This window comes from Prunus mume, linkage group LG3, assembly GCF_029339155.1.
Source record: "Prunus mume cultivar Tortuosa linkage group LG3, ASM2933915v1, whole genome shotgun sequence".
NCBI lineage: Eukaryota > Viridiplantae > Streptophyta > Magnoliopsida > Rosales > Rosaceae > Prunus > Prunus mume.
In genome coordinates, this window is record NC_142700.1 from 13,947,902 (window position 1) to 13,970,769 (window position 22,868).

Below are 22,868 nucleotides of genomic sequence, written 5' to 3' on the forward strand. Positions count from 1 at the left end.
TCCATTAATAGGTCTTGCATTCTTAAATCAAGGTGCACTATATAATATTCCTGGCTGGATTCACGTACGAGACAATCTTGAAACAGCCCTATATAATACTGCCCCATTCCTTCTCTATCGAATGACCCAAAAAAGAAAAGAAAAAGGTCTTGTACTCTTAAAGCAAGGTGCATAAAGTACAATGAATCAACATTTATTAAGAAATAATAATCTTCATTTCATTAAATACATTCATTTATTTGCAGCATGTATGTAAGATAAATTACTCTTTTATTATGAAACTTTGTTTTGGCTGCAAACTACTCTTTAGGGTATTGCTGCTTTTAAATACCAACTGAACTCGTTATTTTCGTCGGTTTTTTATAAGAATGGTATCAAATTTGAATCCCTCTCCACCTCTGTTACGCAAGAAAAAGAAAAATAATAAAATGAAGAATTGCATTTGTTATTCAATTTGACTAAATCTAAAATTCAGCTTCAACCTACCTTATTCTTTTTGGTCTCAACAACTTTCCATAACTGGCCGCAAAGGATTAGAACCAAATTGATTTGAAAATCATTAAAAAATTATCCAGATAAGCAAAACTTTATCCGAGTCTTCGTGGCACGCGTGGACTCTCTTATACAGCTTATGATTCGCACACCAACGTATATATCCTTATCCGATCCCAACCCTTGGTTGCTCCATCAAAATCCAACCTTCTTTTTCGGTAACAATCTAATCCTACTTTTCTGCAGAACAAGTAATTTATTTTTTATTTTAAAAAAATCGAGTTATTTACACTGATACTCTTGTATGGTCATAAAACTCCTTAAATTTTCAGAAATTACACTAACGTCGCATTTCAATGATTTCCCATTGAAAAAAAAAGATGATTTATTTAAAAAAAATTAACCTCATGAGCGTATGCAATATAATTTATATGGTTAACATTGTCATTTGAAGAAATTTTTAACCGACATCAATAATTAACCTCGTAAATGTGTGCAATATAATTTATATGGTCAATATTGTCATTTGAGGAAATTGTTTAACTGACATCAATAATTTGTAAGTGAAAAATTATGAGTATTGTGAAAGTAATTTGAAATAACATCAGGGGATCTTTGTGTAAATAAAAAAAACTCCGTTTAGCTTAAGTTCCACGTTTGGTTTGGATCCTCTACACCAACCCCACTCTTTAAACACTCACTGCTCTCCCACTACAAAACCGCCACGTCATCGCCGTGAACCAAATTCACGGCAATCGCGCCAGATGGTTATTTGCAGAAGGTAGAAACTTGCAGTGGAAGCTGATCGTCGCAGTAGGTGGGGCCCACAAAGAAGCAGAAGCAGAAGCGGAAGCAGAGGCAGGAGCTCTCCAAGACCAAGACCAAGACGAGCCCAAAGACCGTGTGCTAGGTTAGTGGTATAATTGGTAATTAAAGGCGCAGAACGTGTGCAATTATTTAATGAGAAAGGGACACTCGCGCACACACATACATACACACACACATACACACACTACCTTGGTTGTCGTCGAAATCTATGTTGATCTTCCATGACAAGGCGCGAAGCCGCGGGCTGGCAAAAAACCACCTTTTCTCATAATTTTTTTTCCTTTTTCTCTACAAAAATCATTTGCCGAACCCGGTTTTTTTAAATCGAGCCGGTGAGCCGCCGCCGCCGATTTGCTTAGCCGCTGAGCCGGTGAATTTCAAGTAGCCGGTCCAATGGAGCCGCCGCCGTTGCCCGAAAACGTCCCTCAGAATTCCAAGTCTCTCTCTCTTTCTCTATATTTTTCTCTCTCAGCTTTCTCTCACTCGGAATTTTGAAAAGAAGAAAACTCTTCCCTTTCTCTCTCTCTCTCTCTGTTTTTTTTTTCTCTTCCCTGACTTTCTTTAACTTTCTCTCGTTCGAAACAGGAAGCGATTGCTTCCGCGTAGCAGTTCTCCGTGTATGGATTCCGACGACGTCGTCGAGATTCCGCCTCCGATTCATCGGACTCCGAAGTTGCAAAAAAACAAAGAGGTTCGTTCACCAGACTATTTCTCCTCCTTATTTGTTTGTTTTATCAATCATGAACTCAATCTTCGACGTTATTGTGATTTATCGGGTTCGATCATGTCGTTGTGATGAAATTTGTGTTCTTTGGAAGCCGATACTCTATTTTGAGTGATCAAGTTACCGTTTCGATTATTATTTCAATTGGGTATGCATTCAAGGCTTCTAGGCTATGTGTAGTTTCAGACTACTTGAATTTGATAAGGATGCTGCGAGTTGATTGGAACATTGGTGTAGAATCACTGAAATGGCCCAATTTAAAGCTTTCTGTTCTTTTTTTGTTAATTTTATTTTAGGGCTTATAGCAAATTTTTTCGGGCTTTAGGTCTCCTATGCAATGTAATAATATACTTGATTTCATCTCTTCCCAATTTTATGAGAGTATTAAGGTTTTTGGCTATTGGCAAAACATTGTCTGGAGCTCAATCACCACACCCATTATTGTTTACAATGTTGGGAAATTTCTTCACACTCGTAAGTTTTTTCACCTCCTTTTTAGAGGGTGGGTGTTGGTGGTGGGGAAGATTATAATGAGGGCATTAAACTTCCATGCAACGTATGTGGTTAGTTCATCATTATGCTTATCATGCTTTCAAATGCGTTCAGACTGTATCGTATACATAGTGGATGCTTGACTAAAGCTGTTGCCTTCAGTTTGAAAATTTCTTTTGTAAGTTCTTGACATGCACTAGCACTTGCCTGTTATTTGTTTTTGAGGGCTTTTTGTGCCCAAGTGTCTTTGGTAGTAGTTTGGCTTTTTGTGCTTATACGATGTATTGCTCTTAGTTATTTTGTGCAGCAATTTTTGCTAGTTCTGATCATATAAAATATACCAACATTATATATGGATTTATAAGAATGAGTAACATGTGCTGATCATATAAAATATACCAACATTATATCTTTTCCAACCATGATGATGGTTAAGGAATTAAAAAGAAAACAAGCATTTAACATTTTCTTTTGTCTTCAATTTAGTGTGGTTTTAATCTTAGTAAGTTAGTCTGCATGTCCTACTTCTCTGCTTATAACTGCTTTCCTATTTGTTTTCTTTTCTCTTCATTAGTAGCTTTCACCTTTTGGTGACTTTTTCAATGGTTTATACTCCTGAAAATTCTTGTTATTTCATAGGATGCCTCTGTTTGTTGAATTTTTTCTTTTCTTGAGAGGATATTTCTAATTATAATTTATCCTTTCTTAGGTTATTCTGCAAGATGTGATTGAAATTGACAAAGATGAAGATTCTGTTGCTGCAATGCTTATTGACGAGAGAGTTGATAGAAGTGTTAAAGGGAAGGGAATACAAAACTCTTCTGATGCTTACCATGATCATCAAGCTAAGGTTTATGATTAACTTGAGTGACACTATCTGTTGACTGTTGTCTTTGTTTTTGTTTTTTTAATGTTAAATATTTAAATGTAGCTCAAACATTCTTTTAACATATTTACATTATGATATTACTAGTATTTTCAGGAACCTATGGTCGATAATTTATTTGGCCCTTCTGGTATCGAATTCCTTGGATCAGGGAACGGGATTGAAGCTACAAAGAGTTTTGCCCCAGCTAACTTAATCAATTTAGATGGTCCCATTTCTGATGTATCATATGATGATGATGACTACACTGATTATTATCTTGATGAGTTTATGGATGTTGACGAGTATGCCCTATTGCAAGCGCATTTTGATAATGCAGATATTCCCCCTGGAATAGAGGCACCTGTCCCTTGGTTTTCGGATCCTCCTAATAGTAAAGTAAATTCAGTTTCTGGAAGTAGTTCTGTCAATGAGAGTGGCCAAATTCAACCAGATGCTGTTGGTCTTCAAGGGAACAACTCACCTCTGTCTCCTTGGTCACTGAAGACCCAAATTGACAATATTCCTCACCCACCTCTATCACCACCCTGGAAACTACCAAAAGCTGCCAGAAGTAAAAAGAAACAACCTGCTTTGCAACACCAAGGGAGTGCTCCTAATCTCCCAGTTGGAGTAGAATCATCAAAATCTCAATGGCTTTTAGGACCTTTCCAGCGTAAAAAGAAGCCATCTTCTTCAAGTAGTTCAACAAATTATAATTCTGCAAATCAATTTGATGCAATGAAGCTCGCTTCTGGATCGGAGGCATCTTCTATGGCATATTTTCGTGAAGTTTTAAAGAAAAAAGCTTCAAGTACTTCTTATAATCCTCCTCCAGTACCACCACCCATTCCTTGGTGGCCGGATCCTTTTTCCAAATCCAATACTATGCCATCTAATTCAAGTTTTTATGATCCATTGGGTTCGATATATCCTCCTGGAGAAGTAGCAGGTGTTCCTTGGGTTTTTAATCCCAAAACTCAAAATAATGTTGTTCCAGTAGGTGTTTCAACAACCCCCACGAGGAAACTTTCTAGCATGGACATAGATGAATTTATAGGGAAGTTTAAGAGTTTCAAACAATTTGATACAATTGAAGATCATTCAGACCATCACTATACTAGCCGTGGTTCTTCAACAAAGCAGGTGAGTTTTCTTCTTTGGCGCTAGAAGTAGGTGAAATTTTGGATGATAGCATACATATTTTTTTAAGTTTTATTTTTATTTATATATCTTATAGTGTTTTGTTTTTACTCTTTCTGAAGCCACCAAAGAATTGGGCAAAGAGAATTCAGGAAGAGTGGAAGATCCTGGAAAAGGATTTGCCTGGTGAGCCTTTCTGTTTTTTTTTTCTTTTTCAAACAACTTTTTTGAATGTTATGGTAGTGAACTTTTCCCATCCGTTAGTTATTCGTCTTTGTCAAACCTTTTTCTATGACATTTTCATGATGCTGAGTAAGTAATTGGTTAGTTGGGATTGATGTTTGATACAATAGGAACTTTGGTGCACTTGCATTTTTAATCTGCCTAAGTGGGCATAATATAATTCGCTTTATATTTGAACCTTCAACCCACCTGCCTTATTTTTCTCACATCCACAGATACAATATTTGTTAGAGTTTATGAGACAAGAATGGATCTTTTGAGAGCTGTTATTGTTGGGGCAGAGGGTACTCCCTACCATGATGGTCTTTTCTTCTTTGATGTTTTCTTCCCCAGTGGCTATCCCAATGCACCACCGGTATGTGATTGATTTTGATTGCCTGGCATTTATTTATATCTGGTTACATCCTGACTAGGAATTTGATAATGCAGAACGTCTACTACCACTCTGGTGGCCTTCGATTAAATCCAAATCTGTACAACTGTGGAAAAGTATGCCTCAGCCTTCTTAACACCTGGAGTGGGAACAAAAATGAGAAGTGGCTCCCAGGTGTGTCCACCATGCTACAAGTTTTGGTCTCTATACAAGGACTGATCTTGAATACCAAGCCCTACTTTAATGAGCCTGGATATGCACGTATGAATGGTTCAGCAGCTGGTGAAAAGAGGTCCCTTGAGTACAATGAGGATACATTCATCCTATCTTTAAGGACAATGGTGTACATCATGAGGAGGCCTCCAAAGGTAAGATTTGAGTTTTTCTCCATTTTCCTAAAAATCTAGACTCTGCTCAGTCTTTTGTAGTATGAGATTGGTATCTGTAAACATTGTCCATGTGCATCAATATGTGAAGCTGATGAGAATGTTTATGAAAATCTTAAAAATAATCAGTCAAAACATGTCAATGTATGCTGAATTTCCTGAAGTTTTAAACAACCATTTACATAGATTTCTGAAAATGCAGTATTTTTTCTGAAACCATTTTCATATTGAATTTTTAAATATGAGTTCGAACTCATCATGTAGCTCATTCTGGAGTTTGAGAAGGAATTAATTTTCTTTTGCAGTATGTTAGGATGATAAAAATAAACTAGGTATTTTGGAAGAAGTCGGAATTTCGGGAGTGACCATCTCCAATTGCCTTCTTTGTTGTCATAAACAATGAAATCTTGGGATTCAAAATGAAGCAGATGTGGAATTTGGGGTCCTAAACTTTTAAATTTCCTCCTAAATAGGGTGTTATTTCCTATGTTCCAAGAGTTTAACAAAAGAATCCACAGTTACCACTACCACCACCACTGCTTTCGTCTCCACTTTCCTGCCGACATTGTTGTTGCCACAACCCTCATGCCCATCCCCACCAAACTACCACCACCTCACTTCCAAGAGTTTTGAAGACACTACCCCAACACCCCCACCTCCGACACTACCACCTGCACAAACATCACCAGCACTGCTAATGCTGCATTTAATTTCCATCATTGTACACAACCAATTGATAATACTTCTGGATAAAATGATATTCTGAATTCAATAATTGTTTCCTCAAGATAATTATAATGTTTTTTTTTGTGTAATGTGCAAGATGTTAAAATAATTTATAGGTTTCTGTATGTGGAAGGTTGACTAGAACGCCAGAGATTCAGTGGATCTTAATTGCAAGTTTTGATAGTTTTTCATCATACCTTCTTTTTTTCCCTCATCTACATAGTTTATTCTTTAGATAATGAACTAGCTGTTTATGTTGTCAACTAAATAAGCAAATATTATATACGAGCGCATAATGTTTGGTGATATTACAGTTGTCTTTAATGATCATTCTGTCACATTACGGATTTGGCAGTCAAAACTTGCGGCTTCGGTATATCTGGCTATGTAATGCTGTGGATGCCATGTTTTTCTAAATTGTTCCTATGTGTGGAGAGTTCGTGTTTGGTTACCCTTTTGAGTGCATTTCTCAGTTTTAACTTATATCTGGCTGCAGAATTTTGAGGATTTTGTTCTGGGGCATTTCTATAGTCGTGCTCGTGACATTCTGGTGGCTTGCAAAGCATACATGGATGGTGCTCAAGTGGGGTGTCTGGTCAAAGGTGGAGTTCAAGACGTTGATGAGGGTGACAAGAGTTGCTCACAGAAGTTCAAGGATTCTTTAGCCGGGTATGTACCTATGCTTGTCACAGAGTTTACAAGAATCGGGGCCAAGGACTGTGAGAAATTCTTACCACCAGCAATAGTTGGGAACAATCAGATTGCTAGTATGCCTCAGGCTGCAACGTCAATGGTTTTATGTTGATAAATTGATGCGAGACTTGACTCTCTGCCATATATCTAAGCGGAGGTGAGACATAGGTTTCCTTTGACTTACAAATATATATATAACTTTTTCTTCTGGTCGAAAAGTTTAGACTTCATTCTAGAGCGTCTTTTCATTATTATAACCATCTGTCTGCGTAAATATGTTTTTGGATATTGTATATAGGATGCCAGTATGGATGGGGATTGCTTAGACTAAGCTTCAGTTTTATACTATTGGAATTTTAGTACTGAAATTTCTATTCTGCAGCTCGGTGCGGAATATATTTTTTTTTCTTCTGAAATTGTAAAGTTGATAAACCGTCCTGAATTTGAGTAGACCATTCAGTAACTAATTATAGAAGCGGAAAACCCAGATTTTCAAGCATTATCCTTGAAATGGCTTCTTTTTTATCGTCTCATCTCCCGTCCTTTAGACGGAAAATTGTCATTTGAGTGAAAAAGAAAGAGTGCCTGTTGATATGGTTTATTTTTGTTTTCTTGGTCGAATGTAGATATGGTTTCATCGATGTATTTGCACCCCATTTATAGAAAAAAAACAAAACAAAAAACTAAAGAACTAAACTAAAAGCAAAATGGTGAAGAAACAAAAAGAGAAAGTAGGCAGTGCCCCTATTGGTGGCGGCAGCAGAGACTGGAGAGGTCGTGGGAATCAACAGTGGAGTCCGGTGACCTAATTGGTCTCTGCTCGCAGGCGCACCACCTGCTTCTCTCTCTCTCTCTCTCTCTCTCGTGTCGCCGCCCTTGCGCCCTCCCCACCCTCTACCTCCTTTCCCTACCCTACCCTCCCTGATCCAACGGCTATCAAGCTAGCTCTCGTCCAACTTATCCCAATGCTCTCGTTCAACTTATAGTATTTAGCAGTACAGTCCAACTTAAATTTGGTATTATCCTAAATGATAATTCAGTTAAAATCCGGCATTATTATCTAATTCTAATGACTCCATGTGTCACGTTTTGCAGTTGGACTTCAGAAAAATGCAAGAATTAATAGGCACCGGACTTTTCCATGTTATCTTGTACTTTATGGGAGACAAAAACAAGGAAAACTTCCTCACTACAAGTTAATGCGAGTGATCGAGGTGATCTGCTCTGCTTGGAAAATTTGCCCACCTCTGGGCAAAGTCTTTACGTTTAGGGTGGACAAAGTCAAAGTCTTGTGACTTTTTGGCTCTCTCTTCATTCTTATCCTCTTTTTAAAGAGTTTTTAGACCTCTACTTTAACTCATGCACTAACCTAACATATTTTACAAAATAGATTCTAGTTTTATTTTGCTAAAACATACAACAACGGTAGCAAGTTATGCTGATGTTTTACACGAGTGATTCACAAGTAATAACTTCCTTTTGTTAGGATAATACATGGTATTATTAATTTAGGTATTATAATATGGACACACGATATGATTGATATTTAATAGATGATATTTTTTGTAGAAATGTCACATGAACTTATACCTCAGTTTCAATTTGTCACCTCAAAGAAAAATTTAGTGAGAATTTTTCTATTTTTAAAAGACCCTTGAAAATGGATGGTACAAAATCATGGATTTTGAAAAATTAAGGTGATATTTCTCTTAAATTTTCCTTTAAGGTGACAAATTAAAATTGGGATACAAGTTCATGTGACATTTCTACAAAAATCCCTTAATAGATTTATATATATTCCAATTTTAAAATAAGTGAATTGATAACAGCTTGTAGCGATGGGATTGTGATTGCTGGTACACAACAATTTTTCCTACGTACCGTGTTCTTTGGGCCGGAGTGACCTTTCATTTTTCCTGAGTGTTGGTTTGCGTTGACGTTGACGTTGACAGAGTGAAATAAAAGCTAATAGCGACATCGTATTAGATCATCATGACTCATAAGACGAACTTCTAATCCTGGAATTTTCCAAGTCAATGAAGACTATCATAATATATTAGATAAAAAAAGGATTAGAGAAAAAACTAAAAATGAATATAATTATAATCATACAGTGGAATATTCAGACTAACCAATTACATACATCAAGTTTGTTTACTGAGACTCAACTAATGGAGAAATGCTAACTTACCAACTGTTTGAGTTGTATACAAGGTAAATCATAGGCATTGAAAATTTAAAGCCAACTCCAGTGGAGAGATCACAAGCCTTACCTAGCAGTAGGACCAGTGGCGGGCCATCCCAATTGCGGGTTGACCTGGTATTTTACCATCGCATTGCCTTTTGTTCTTGTTCAATCTCTTCTTGTTCATGTTTGTCTCAAAACAGATGAACAAAGAACCCAAGTGCAAGCCTTCTTCTGTTATCACCACCTCTTTGAAGATGTGGTACAAACTCTCAAAGCTTGTCATGTTCTTCTTTGTGTTCACCACATCCTCTGCAGCCTCTTATAGATTCAACTACCTAACCGCTTACACTGATCATTGTGCTTCATTTGTTCCCGAGTCTGACCCTAAAGATTACGTGCTAGGAAAGCCCTATCAATACCGCCATACAGGTTACTACACTGGTGGTGGTAGTGGTGGCATTCTCAGTCCAAACTCATCATACCAGGTCCAAAAGTCAATTGTCTTCTACACCAGGAGTATTATAGAAACTAATGTGCAGGGCTTATTCAAGCTTCAAGGAAGCATACGATTTCCAAGAGCCAGCACATATCACTTTGTGGGAAATTACACAAGCAACAAGTATGGATCAGCTTCTCATCGATGGAGGTCAATAGCTTTTTCACTAGATGGGTTCTGGTCACAATCTGCTGGGAAGCTTTGTATGGTTGGATCAGGTTATGGTTATTTGCATAATGTTCATTCTGTTCTTAAGCTTTATAATTTCATGAATTCCACTAGTGTTACAAGTATGATCAGTGGAACCTTAGAGAGCTTGATGGGGTCTGAGAATGATCCAAATGATTTTGAGCCAATCTCTATTTTGATTTTTCCTAGTATGAACTACCAGTACACTCTGGTTTCAAATAAATCTGAAAACACGAGTTCTTCTGGTGGAAGTGAGGATTCCAATCCCACCAGTTCTTTGAAAATGGAGAGGTTTTGTTCAGTACTCTCAAGAGAAGTACTAAATCATGAATTTGATCTCAAATATTCAAGCGGTTGCGCTTCTGCTAAGAACTGCACTCCACTTGCTGTGTCTGATTTGCCTCGCGTTGTGTCGTTGAAGTCTATTGAGTGTTTGGAGGATGAAAGAAGCTTGAGAGTTCTGGTGGAATTTGCAGAGAGTAACAGCCTCTGGTATCAAAGGCCTTTCAATCCCAATAAAACATTGGTTGGGGAAGGCTCGTGGAATACTAAGAAAAACCATCTATCTGTTGTTGCTTGTCAGTTCTTGGATGCAGCAAGTTCTTGGAATAACGTTCGTGTGGGAAATTGTTCAACAAGATTGAGCTTGAAAATTCCTGCAATATGGACAATCGGAAACACTAGTAGCATTGTGGGGCATATTTGGAGCAACAAAACTGCGACAGAGTCGGGTTACCTTGAACAGATTACATTTGAAAGTCCTCAAGATGACATTGGAAGGGTTCTGATTCCAGGCTTGAAATACAAGTATACGAAAATGGACAAAGTAACCAAGTTGTGCCCGAGAAAGAAGGCTGCTCATGACAAGACCAATGTATACCCGAATCCCTTTTCTTATGAAATGCGATTCGATGTGTCAGCTAAAAATTCGAAAGGAGAAGTTGCATGGGGCAGTTCTGTCCCACTCTCTGTTGGCAATCAGTTTTACCAGCCGTATTGGTATTCAACTGCAAGCACCGATGAGTACTCTGTAGGTTTTGCTCCTGTGAGCTCTCCTGTGACTGTGAGCTACAGCAACAACCAGAGCAACCCCTACAATATTAGCTACACAATAAGAATCACACTGCTATCTTATGCAAAGTCGGGGAATGTATCAATTATAAATGATACGCAGATTTTTGCAGAAGGGATCTATGATGAAACAGAAGGAAGCCTGTGCATGGTTGGCTGCAGAAATCTGGGCTCAAAGAATCAACAGCCAACAAATGATTCAGTGGATTGTGATATTGTTGTCAATTTTCAATTCCCTCCAACAAATCCAAGCAAGAAATGGAGTTTGATCAAGGGAAGCATCAAAAGCACACGAAAAAAATCTGATCCTCGTCATTTTGAAAGTTGGGATTTGTCTTCAGCTTCCAGTTACCTGGTTGAAGAAAGGCGGTCCATTTGGAGGATGGATGTGGAGATCACCTTGGTTCTTGTATCCACCACACTTTCATGTGTTTTTGTGGCGCTACAACTCTTCCATGTGAAAAAGTACCCTGATGTTCTTCCCTCCATTTCCATTTTCATGCTACTAATTCTTACTCTGGGCTACATGATACCTCTTATGCTAAACTTTGAAGCCATGTTCGCTAATAGCACCAACAGCCGAAGTGTGTTCCTTGGAAGTGGTGGATGGCTTGAAGTTAATGAGGTGATTGTAAGAGTAATAACAATGGTAGCTTTCTTGCTGCAAATCCGTCTTCTGCAGCTAACATGGTCAGCAAGATCAGCAACTGGAACCCAAAAGGAGCTCTGGATCATGGAGAGGAAGACTCTCTTTGTGGTTTTACTAATATATGTTGCTGGGGCTTTGGCTGCTTTGCTTCTGCATACACTGAACTGGAGGAAGAGCCTTAATAATGGTTCCATAACTGCCTATCCCGGGGCAGGCCATCAGCAGCGTTCACATTTGGGCACGGCCGTGAAATCTTATGCTGGTTTGGTCTTGGACGGTTTTTTGTTGCCTCAAATTCTGCTCAACATGTTCTGCAAATCAAGGGAAAAGGCTCTTTCTGTTTCATTTTACATCGGAACAACTTTTGTTCGAGCATTGCCACATGCGTATGATCTCTACAGGGCTCACAACTCTGCTCACCATCCGCTAGATGAGTCATACCTTTTTGCAAGTCCTGTGGCGGACTTCTACTCTACTGCTTGGGATGTCATTATTCCTTTTGGAGGTTTACTGTTTGCTGGCATTATTTACTTGCAGCAGAGGTTTGGGGGTCTTTGCATTCTTCCCCAAAAGTTGAGAGAGTTGGGTGCATATGAGAAGGTCCGTACTGTTACTGAAGGGTAATTTCCAAAGTGATGCATTCAATATCAAGTGGAGGTTCTGTTAGAGATAATTGGAAACTTCAACTATCTTCTGCAATCTTCTTTCTTTTGTATTTTGAGCATGCATGATTTAGGTTTTCTTTCCCCTCTGTTTTTGATAGTTGAACATTTAAGCTTGTAATGTGTGCACTTCCATTTTAGCTTGATAGAAGTTCGAAGAAATCATGATAATAACCAATAAATCTGTTTATAGAAAAACTACTTCCATGCACAAATCACTGAAGTTACAAGCCCCTAGAGCAAAGACATGCTCTTGTAGGAGGTGGAATTTATGTGGAATACCATGTCTCCATGCAATCTCAGCAGTATTTCAAAGATGTGAAAACCCAATTGCTTATGTGGATGATTGTTATAAGGTGGAGACTTATATGAAGGCTTATGAACCAGTGATTCACCTAATCCCTTCAATGGACCAATGGAGTAAATGTGGTCTTCCTCCAATTAAACCTCCACTTTATAAGCAACAACCGGGTAGGCCTAAAAGAGTTAGAACGAAGGAGCCTGGTGAGGTTGAAATACCAAACCCCATCCTACCAAACCCTATGCCTCCAAATTATATTGCCCCACCAGCCAAGTTTAAAAGGGTTTTCATTGAAATAATATGTCGTTGATGCGGTCAAAAAGGCCATAATAGAGCAACATGTGACAGACAAAACAATGAAACCCAACAGGTATGACTGTTAGACACCTTGTTTAGTTAGATGTTATGGTGTACTTACATTAATAATTTTGTTATACATTTGCAGGTTCATGCATCTTCAACCCAAATGGAGCAAGGTTCTTCTTCTAACACAGTAAGAGAGAAAAGGCATAAGCAGAGGGAGAGGCATAAGTAGAGGAAGAGGAAATGTTGCTCAAGCTACTGCTGATCCTAATTCTCTACAAAGTAAGCTTTGGTTGTTCTTGTGGTTTTAAATTGCAAAAGTCATTAGGAAGTTGAAATCATTTATTTTTTTTAGATGGCAAGAGGTAATAGAGAAGGAGGCAGAGGCATAAGTAGAGGAAGAGGAAATGTTGCTCAAGCCCCTGTTTACCCAAATTCACAAGAAAGTGTACACTTTATTTTCTCATTTTTTTTCAATTTTTTATTGCTTATGTCATTGGAAAATAATAAAGATCAGTAACTTTTCCAGGTGACAAGAGGTAATAGACAAGGAGTCTTACCATCTTCACATATTGGCTTACGAAGAGGTTTATCATCTTCAAAGCTAAGTGCAATTAGAGAAAGAGGCTTAGGAAGATGCATAAGTGGAGGAAGAGGCTTAGGAAGAGGCTTACCATCTTCACGATCAAGTGTAGGTTTTTTCATTTGGTTCATTTCTTACTCATTTCACTAATTGCCAATTTTTCAACTGTTATACACCTGACATTACTACATTGTTTAGGTGGTAAGAGGGAGGACCAGCTTTGGACAACATTTCCCATGATAATAACATTACCTCAATATAGGGGAAATTATTGCTAAGGTTGGCCTATTTTGTGTATTTTGGGATATGTAATTTTTTGGCCAGAGGGATTTTGTGACAAAAGGGACTGATTCTGACTTTTGACTGTGTAATTGGTTTTGAGTTTGAAGGGCTAAAACTCTGTAATTGCTTGGCTATTTTAGGATAGGTACTTTTCTAGGCATGAGGATTTTGTGTAGTTTGTGTAATTGGTTTTGAGCTAAAACAACTCAAACTGTGTAATTGGTTGTCTATTTTGGCTTATGTACTTTGCTGGGCAGGTGCATTTTGTAATTGGAATTCTATAATTGCTCTAACTAGTCTTCAGTTTCTTAGGATCAAACTCTGTAATTGGAATTTGAATATTTATATGGATGTTCATTTTGTAAATTGCATGTGGTCAACAATGGAATGGCTTTTACTTTGTTGTACTCAATGGAATGACATCTCCCATATATTCAAATAAACTCAATTCAAGAACATTTCAGAACACTAATGCACATTCAAGGGACACTAATGCACATTTCAAAACACTAATGGCATCTCCCATATATTCAAATAACCTCAATTCAAGAACATTTCAGAACACTAATGCACATTTAATGGACACTAATGCACATTTCAGAACCATTACATTCAAAAGGAACAAACCCCATAACAATTACAACTTCCCACTCATCAGAAATGTTATAAACAAACCCCAAGACAAAATCAAGGAAACCCACATTATCAATTGTCTTTGCCCATGACCCCATTCCAAAACCTTTTTTTCTTGAACCATTTCTTTCAATTTCTGTTGCAGTTCTTTCTTTTTTGCTTCCACAGCTCTCAATTGTTCTTCCTTTGCTCTATCTTCCTCCTCCATTACTCTAAGTCTTCTAAGCAAACCAGGGACCACTTGTTTTCCTCTTGGACAAGTTTCATTATCCACCCACTAGAAATAATGTATACCTCTTCTGCTATTCTGGCAAATCAAATCTTACCCAATTCCAGACCTCATCAACCAATTACAAATGGAAAAGAACAACTTTTGCAACCCAAATAATAACTTACCCAATTTTTATCACAAGCATCGAACCTTCTTCCTGGGTTCAAATCTGTCCACGAAGTCCGACTAATTATCTTCATCCCACAGGCGCAGTACCGACTCATCCCACTTGATGTCGTTGAAATCTCCGACATTGCAAACCTAGGGTTCTAATTTGGGGGTTTTGGTGGAGCTTCTAACATAAATGGGAGGGAATGCGATGCTACAGTGGCCAAGTCGTTTTAGAAAAGGATACCCACCTCAAAATACGGTTTTGTCCCTCGATTTAATGGAATAATACACAGACTTTGACGGAAGGACGATTTTGGTACAATATAAAAAGTTTAAGGACGTTTAAATTGAAAATTTTAGTTTATGGACCAAAATGATAATCGAGCGATAGTTGGGGGACCATTTAGGTCATTAACGAATATTTTAACAGTATAGCCGCGCGGCTATACTGCACAAAATGCTTTTGTAATTAAGCAATATCTTAGCCATTTTTAATTATTTTAATTATTATTTCTGTAGTAATATCTTAGCCAAAATATAACAGCTTTATTGACTTCTTCTTATTCTTTTTTTTCGAGTGAATGTTTAAACTAGATGGAGACACTCCATCTCAGACAAGACGAGTACAAAAGGATAGCAAAGCATGATAAGTATACGAATTTGATTGAAAAAATGGAAACTACAGAGACTAAAGTAAAAAAAAAAATCAAAATGATAACTTTTGATAAAATCTAATATCAACATCGCGTCATGATACGGAATTGTATGATTTGAAAGAAAGGATATGGAAGAAATGAGAGTGAAATGTTTGGATTGTGTTTGAATCAGCTTAAACATCAAACTGTTTGAATCGTGTAAATTTTTTCGTAGGGATTAAAATTGAAGGATACTCTACGTAACATACATGGTCAGTAGTATACCGGTATGCATGACTTGTTCTGCTATGTACATGTAACATAGCAGTACTTATGACTAATTCGATGTCTTAACAAACACTTTAGTTGTACTGTTTGAATTTATCTAATAAAATTTGGTATTTGATATTAGAAAGCATTGCTTATGACTAATTAACTAAATTTAACCATGACGGAAAAAAATAATAAAAAATTTGAAGCAGCATGGTAAACAAACTGGTAAACTTATTTCCAAAAATAAAAACAAAAGGCAAAAAGAGCACCCCCAAAAAATGGGTTTGTTTTTTGGTCTGGAAAAAATGGATTTTTGATCGAACGGCCAACCAAAGAGCACCCAGTAAAAGAAAAGAACGGAGGACCACCCCACTTTTCTAACCTCTCTGCTTCTTGAATTGTCAGCAAAATGGCGTCTCAGTGACCTTTTCTTGGGGTTTAGAAGAAGAATCTGCAACGCATCACTCTCATCGTCCTCCCTCCACAGTTAGCTTCAGGCTTGCGATCGTCGTCAAGAGAAGATCACCCAGATGCAGAAATTGGGTGATTTCAAGCTTCCCCAGTTCTTCAATTACCCTCCTTACTTCACACTGCAACCAGTCAGAGACACCCGCGAGAAGCAGATTCAGCTATGGAAGGACCTCATTCTCGATTACTGTAAAACCCAGAACGTCTTTGTGATTGCTGTGGAAGACCAAGACTTTCCTCTCTTCTCAAATCCTGCGATCGAGAGGTCTCTTACCCACGAAGCCAGGGAAGCGTTCCTCTCAGCTTTGGTCTCGCAAGGTAGAGCAGAATGGCTGGATAAAAATCACAGAAAGTGCCTTATACTCTGGCATCGGATTCAAGAGTGGGCTAATATTATTCTAGAGTTCGTCAAGGAAAATGGGTTGGAGAATAGTGTGATGACGGTGGAGGAAATCCGGTCTGGGCCTGAATCTAGAGGCACAGAGCTTCATGGGATTGACCGTACGGTTCTGATGCGAGCTTTGAAGCTGCTGGAACAGAAAGGGAAGCTGGCAATCTTCAAGGGGACTACAGCTGATGATGAGGGTGTGAAGTTCTCCGCTTGATTTGGGTACCCTTTGACTCATAATCTAGGACTAGGAGAACTCATCTGTATTTTGTTGTGTTCGTGTTGCTTGAATGATAATGCTTCGTATATTCTCACAGTATTGCAATGACTTGATACCTATGTTGATGTGCTTCAGGCCTAATCTAAATGACAATAAAATTTTGGGATTCTTCTTGTTTTCTCTTAAATCTTTGGTGCTTTTGTTTACAATCAGAAATCATGGTTTTTGTTCTATCATGTAGCTAGATTATGGTTTTCTTTCTAGGGGTCTTTGGACAATAGAGACATCAAAGCATTAACTTGCTCTTGTAGCAGATGCAATGTGGTTGTTTGTATGGTGTCTAGTTCATATTGCTTGATGAACTCAAACTAAGTTAACCGTTGACTATGGCCATTGATGTGTTGTTAGTTCTTTCTGGTTAAGAATCAAATAGACTGTGCTTGTCATGCTTCAACTGAAACATAGATTCTGCTTTTTTTGGGGGGAAGGGGGGGTGGGGGGCGTTTCATTTCCCCTGATGATCTGGTTGACAGTGCGACTGAATATTGCTTGTAATGCTGCTGTCTTCATTTTAGTTTGAGTTACATCATAATACGAGGTTTGGATAATTCTCAATCTGTCATATCTGTTTATCTTGGTTTGTTTGAGGATGAGGAGTTTGAACCTTGACCTTGGGATTTTATGTAGCATATGCAAATAACTCCTAAACTAAAAACCTTCATTTGGGAGCATGGTAAGCTGCTTGCTAATGTTCAAAGGCAGATACGGAATCTGACTACTCATTGTCCCATTTGTCCTGCTGAACCTGAAACTCTAGAGCATTTACTCATAAGCGCAGCAAGACTCATGTATGCAAATGAATTTAAAGGCCAGATTCATGTATCATGGTCTTACTTGGTTTTTGGTGTTTTCTACAACCATTTGGTTTTGTTGGAAATGGCATTGCAAACATGTTTTTTATGAATGGTTTCAACGGCCTCCTTGTCCTATTAATATTGTGCTGCAATTTGGTAGGGAGTGGCATGAGGCTAATATGGTTTTCTCGACTAAACCCCCTAGACACACTTTTATGGTGGCCTGAAAGCATCCCCCTCAAAGTTGGCTTAAGCTCAATATTGATGGTAGTTGTCATGCTATTGATTCTCATATTGTGCTGGAGTGATGAAAATTGAGTTAGAGATTTTGTTGTTATGGAAGCTTAGTTATGAGGTCTCTTCCATGAGTAACAGCTATCTCGGGAGGAAAGTTGAAGATTATTGGGGATTGAGTGTGATTCTCAAGCTGTGGTTCATAGGGTCACTCATGTTGTGGATTCTCATCCCATGTTTAACTTAATTAATGGTTGTAGAGAGCTTCTCGGAAGGAGTGGTTACGTCTCCTGTCTCATGGTTACGTCCCGTCTGATTGAGGTGTGAGATAGCTGTACGGGTTGTCATGCTGCTGGCTTTCTTGTTCCATCAATGTCTCCTCCAGCTGAAATGGTACACACAGTTGCATGATCGCAACCTCAAGGCTTCCTCGGTTGCTGAGAAGAAAGTGTTCCTTGCTTGTTCACCATTATACATAGCAGGGGGCTTTGTTGCTCTGTTCATGAACGTCAAGCAGAACCAACTTCACATTGTAAAGCATTTTCTTTGGGGCTGTTTAAGATCCTATGCCGGTCTAGTTCTTGATTGCTTTGTTTTCCCTCAAGTCCTCCTCAACATTTTTCTCAACTCAAAGGAAAGTGCTCTTTCTTGGTCATTTTACCTTGGAATCGCTTTTATGCGTGTGCTTCCACACGCATATGACCTTTACAGGGCAAAAACCTATGATCCTTGGTCATCCAAGTTTTCGATCGATCCTCATGCAAGTTTCTTCTCCGGCTCTCAGGACGTCATTGTCTGTTCTGTATATCTGCTATTTGCTGCAATCATCTGCTTGCAGCAGCGGTTTGGCGAACGATGTATCCTTCCAAGAAGATTTAGGGGACATGAAGATTATGAGAAAGTTCTAGGGTCTAGTGACAAGTAATTTCCTTGGGAAATGTAGGTTCTTAGAATGTAACTGTTTGATTGTTTAGATAAATAACATCAACAGTGTGCAGATGCAATGTGTTTGATATTAGACAGCCTCATCTACTAGCCTCACGAAATTGTTCATTTTATCCCAATATATAATTATCATCAAAATATGTAAAAGAATAAACGATTGTTTTTTGCTAGATCCAACAGTTGCATCACTATACACAAAACCATCATCACCTTCTTCATCGAGCTCTTACAAACTTACCATAAACATAAAAGAATAACTACAAATTCACTGTAATGCATCAAATTTGTCAAATTCGATAGAGAAAAAAAAACACACAAGATTGAGAAGAAAAATTCGTCAATTCAAAGTAAATCTTTTGAAACACCTATCTCAAGTGTGTTTGGTTGGGTGTAGCTAGGAAATGAGATGTTGGGGGTATTTTAGGAAATTACGTTGGGTCTAGAAAGAAATGTTAATTTGATGAGATGTAGTTGTAGTCAGGATGTTGGGTCCTAATAAAATTTCCCTTTAGTTTATACCTTTTAAATGCCATATGTGTGACAGAATAATTGAAATAAAAACTTACATTTTCTCCTAAAAGAAAAAAAATTGAAATTAATACGATACATATCATCCCTTTACATGTGATACCAACCTATTATAATGAGAGAATTATGGCCCGTTTGGTATTGAAATTCAAAATATTTTCAAGATCTGAAAAAATTGAAATTAAAATCAGAAAATAAAAAGCCCTAATTCCCGAATTAAAAGGGGGGAGAGAGAGAGAGAGAGAGAACCGTAAAATCTCAATATTTTGTTTTCAATGATAGGCGTGTTTTTGAGTTTGTTTTTTGGTTTTTGGTTTTTAAAAAGGGGCCTACCAAACAGATTTTTTGGGCCTTGAACTTAAAATTTATTTTTGAGTTTATAAAATTGGATCTAAATAGGATACCAAACAAGAACGTGAACATGTCTTACGACATCCCACTCATTCATATGTCAACTAATCTTTAGTTTAATTATTTCTTTTTCCAATGTCTGGAGAGATTACAAATCCAAATTCGTCCTCTCCTCACATTGAACAAAAAAACAAAAAAAATCATTCATGCATTAATACGTGAGATATTGGAAGCAATTAAATATATTGTTGTCAATTTAGTTGAGATGTAGTGAGGATATGAGATAATTGGGTTGTGTTTGTTACATGAGTGAGGGTATTTTAGGAAGTTAAATTGGGTATATGAAAAAATTGGGCATGTTGGGGCCCAAAAGAGAATTGTTGGATCCTAATAAGATTTCCCTTTATATTATTACATTATAAATGCCAAATGTGTGACAGGATATTTCAAATAAAACTAACATGATATGAATCATTCATTACATGTGATATCAACCTCTAAGAGAATTAATTGTCATGAAACTATAGCATGTCGTAAAATATCAAATTCATTCATAAACCAACTAAATCTTACTATACTGATAAATATTTCTATTCTCAATAGGAAAAAAAATATGTTCATAAATTATGTGAGATATTGGAAGCAATTAAACATATTGTAGTAGATTTAGGTGTGAACAAAGAGTCAAAGATGTAGTAGAAGATTTTTTGTTTTTGCTGGAAATTGAAAGATGCAGCAGAAGGATAAGATAATGATTAACCATGTTTCTCCATAGTCATAAATGAATATGACAAGAAACTCAAAGTTAAATATCATGGATCGCCTAGGATTAACTACTTCATACGGACTTTAAGACGTTCCAGTTGAGATGTCAAACTAGCCTCCATTTTCGGCAAATTGACTGCAAATATCATCCACAAGATCAACCAAAGCTCTTTTCATGCCTGAAAGTTCACAATGTACCTCTGTCAAATCGTCTTGACTAACCTGATTAAAGAAATCCCATAATAGTTATCACAAAACCTATAATTGATAAAAAATAAGAGGGTTGACATTGCATCAAAAATAAGAAAAGTCATGTATGTACTAGTTACTATCAAGAAGGAATATGTGGTTAATCTTATAAATTAGTAATTAGATTGACAACAACTAATATGTATATTATTATTCAGTAACATGTGAGAATCTTAGCAATAGGATGTGTTGTTGACTTTTGTTGTAAGACATTTTCTGTAATATATATTTTTTAATGTATTATGTATCAATGTAAGTATTCAACCATTAATAATGATTTATTTTGCAGCATTTTTTTTTTTTTGAGAACTTTTTTTATTGAGAGGGTCGATGTCATACTAAATGCACGCACTCTACACAGATGTTAAAACTCAAACTCATAACTTGTCCTGAGGGAACACTTAATCCAAACCAATACACTATTGAGTCATTTGCTTAATTTGCAACATTTAGTTTTGTTTTGTTAAACTAGATAGAAAAAGAATTTTTAGGGAACTTTTCTTTTTGTTTTGCCAAAGTAATTTTTTTTTTAAGGATCTTTCTTGTTAAAAAGGATGATAATATACTAAACTCACACACACTACACGGATGCTAGGAATCGAACCCAGAACCTTTCCTAATGGAGCAATTGAGCCAAACCACTACACTAGTGGGTCATTTCTCAAAGTTAGATTAAATTAATTTTAGAATAAACTAGCCTCTCTGCATATGCTTCTGCGCTTGCGAGAGGTTTTTTTTTAAAAAATTTAAATTTAGTTTTGAATTAAAAAAGATAATGGGTTAGTTGTGTTTCATAAAAATATGATCCATTATTTGATTTTTCTTTTAATTTAATTTTATTTAATATAAAAAAGTGTGAATTTACCATATTATCCTCATTTAATTAATAATTTCAATTTTTAATGTTTGTATTAACCAAAGGCATTTTTTTGGTATTTTGAATGTTTTACCATTCTCTACCGTTTACTTTATATATATATATATTATCGCTTGTATAAAAAAAAACAAAAAAGTTAACAAAACTTTGGAAAGGCCAAAAGAAATTAAAATAATTTTACAGATTTGCCCTTGACACCATCCAATATTTACTTAAGACACTCCCCAACATACCCAAACCCAATCCCCTTACCTTCTCCTCCACTCTCTTGAGTCTCTCTCCACCCACAAAACACAGACAGCAACAAAAACAAACCATCATCTCTCTCTCTCTCTCTCTCTCTCTCCCCAAAAAATGTTAACCTCACTCCACTACCCAATCCTCCAATACTCTCCTCTCCACTCCAAAACCCCAACCCCATCTTCTCCCCTCAGTTTCCAATCAAACCCAAAACCTCAGCCCCATCTGCAAAGCAACAGCAACAGCAACAGCAGCAGCCACTGTCTTGCCGGAACCAAGCTTCTGAGCCCCAAGCGTTGCCCAAACGTTGCGGCCATGAGCAAGTCGCCGAATGTGGAGGAGCAGAAGTTCAGCCAAGAAGGGCTGATCACGGAATCTCTCCCCAACGGTATGTTTCGAATCCGATTAGACAACGCGGACACCATCATAGGATACATATCTGGGAAAATCCGAAAGAATTTTGTCAGGATTTTGCCTGGGGATAGGGTTAAGGTTGAGGTCAGTCGTTATGATACCACCAGAGGTCGTATTGTCTATAGATTTAAAAAAGAAGATAGACTTAAAAGGGAAGGATAAAAGGGAATCATTTTTTTTGTTTTGTTTTGTTTTTTTGTTTTTTGTTTTGTAATTTTAATTGTAAGTGACATTTGGAACATTTGTGTTGTGTAATGTGAATGTTGAGAAGAAATGTTGTGTTGTTTGGCAATTTGAATTTGTATCATGTGATTTGAGGTTTGGATACTGAAATTTGTGATGTGGGTTGGATGGCAAATTCAAATGTACAATATTGTGTTGCTCCCATAGTTGTAGTGCTAGAGCAATAGCAATTTTATTCTATATCCTTTATTTGTGCCACCATAAAATGCATTTACCTCTCCGTGTCTAAGGTTTTATGTTCGAATCTTCCCAACTTTATACCAAGAAAACAAAAACATTTAAGTTAAACTTGATTTTACACTCAAAATTGAAATTAAGAACTACGAAACACAATAGCTTGTCGCTAAAATTAAAATAAGAATTATGAAACACAATAGTATGTCACTAAAATTTTATTTTATTTTATATGGAAAAATGAGTTTTAACGGATTTCCTAATGATCACCCTAGCGGCCGAATTACATTGTAATAATTTTTATTT

The 22,868-nt window shown here is 37.1% G+C and overlaps 4 protein-coding genes and 1 long non-coding RNA gene across 11 annotated transcripts; all 5 read left to right on the forward strand.

Annotated features, from left to right (window-relative positions):
* Nucleotides 1-1,276: 1,276 nt before the first annotated feature.
* Nucleotides 1,277-8,303, forward strand: UBC25 (ubiquitin-conjugating enzyme 25). Of its 5 annotated transcripts, XM_089048061.1 has the most exons (9): nucleotides 1,478-1,757; nucleotides 1,906-2,011; nucleotides 3,246-3,386; nucleotides 3,510-4,547; nucleotides 4,667-4,730; nucleotides 5,003-5,142; nucleotides 5,217-5,528; nucleotides 6,769-7,122; nucleotides 8,061-8,303. In XM_089048061.1, the coding sequence occupies exons 1-8, from the start codon at nucleotides 1,714-1,716 to the stop codon at nucleotides 7,075-7,077; spliced, it is 2,154 nt and encodes a 717-aa protein (XP_088904187.1). In that variant the 5' UTR covers nucleotides 1,478-1,713; the 3' UTR covers nucleotides 7,078-7,122; nucleotides 8,061-8,303. The 5 variants fall into 5 exon arrangements, with proteins under 5 accessions (XP_088904190.1, XP_088904186.1, XP_088904187.1 ...); XM_089048064.1 differs by lacking the exons at nucleotides 1,478-1,757; nucleotides 8,061-8,303 and adding an exon at nucleotides 1,277-1,402 and having other exon boundaries at nucleotides 6,769-7,467; XM_089048060.1 differs by lacking the exon at nucleotides 8,061-8,303 and having other exon boundaries at nucleotides 1,284-1,757; nucleotides 6,769-7,467.
* A 916-nt stretch (nucleotides 8,304-9,219) lies between these two features.
* Nucleotides 9,220-12,418, forward strand: LOC103326326 (uncharacterized). Its single transcript, XM_008228546.3, has one exon. The coding sequence runs from the start codon at nucleotides 9,336-9,338 to the stop codon at nucleotides 12,180-12,182; it is 2,847 nt and encodes a 948-aa protein (XP_008226768.2). The 5' UTR covers nucleotides 9,220-9,335; the 3' UTR covers nucleotides 12,183-12,418.
* A 411-nt stretch (nucleotides 12,419-12,829) lies between these two features.
* LOC148918803 (uncharacterized) lies at nucleotides 12,830-14,055 on the forward strand. 2 transcript variants are annotated; one of them, XR_016125477.1, is made up of 4 exons: nucleotides 12,830-13,106; nucleotides 13,180-13,272; nucleotides 13,354-13,515; nucleotides 13,606-14,055. It is a non-coding gene; the product is annotated as an uncharacterized LOC148918803 (long non-coding RNA). The 2 variants fall into 2 exon arrangements; XR_016125476.1 differs by having other exon boundaries at nucleotides 13,180-13,515.
* A 1,854-nt stretch (nucleotides 14,056-15,909) lies between these two features.
* On the forward strand, nucleotides 15,910-18,801 carry VPS25 (E2F/DP family winged-helix DNA-binding domain-containing protein). 2 transcript variants are annotated; one of them, XM_089049361.1, is made up of 2 exons: nucleotides 15,910-16,690; nucleotides 17,703-18,801. In XM_089049361.1, exon 1 carries the CDS (start codon nucleotides 16,143-16,145, stop codon nucleotides 16,683-16,685), a length of 543 nt encoding a protein of 180 aa, XP_088905487.1. In that variant the 5' UTR covers nucleotides 15,910-16,142; the 3' UTR covers nucleotides 16,686-16,690; nucleotides 17,703-18,801. The 2 variants fall into 2 exon arrangements, with proteins under 2 accessions (XP_088905487.1, XP_088905488.1); XM_089049362.1 differs by lacking the exon at nucleotides 17,703-18,801 and adding an exon at nucleotides 17,376-17,685.
* A 3,044-nt stretch (nucleotides 18,802-21,845) lies between these two features.
* Nucleotides 21,846-22,307, forward strand: LOC148918804 (translation initiation factor IF-1, chloroplastic-like). The gene has a single exon (XM_089048712.1). It carries the CDS (start codon nucleotides 21,846-21,848, stop codon nucleotides 22,305-22,307), a length of 462 nt encoding a protein of 153 aa, XP_088904838.1.
* The last annotated feature ends 561 nt before the right edge of the window (nucleotides 22,308-22,868 follow it).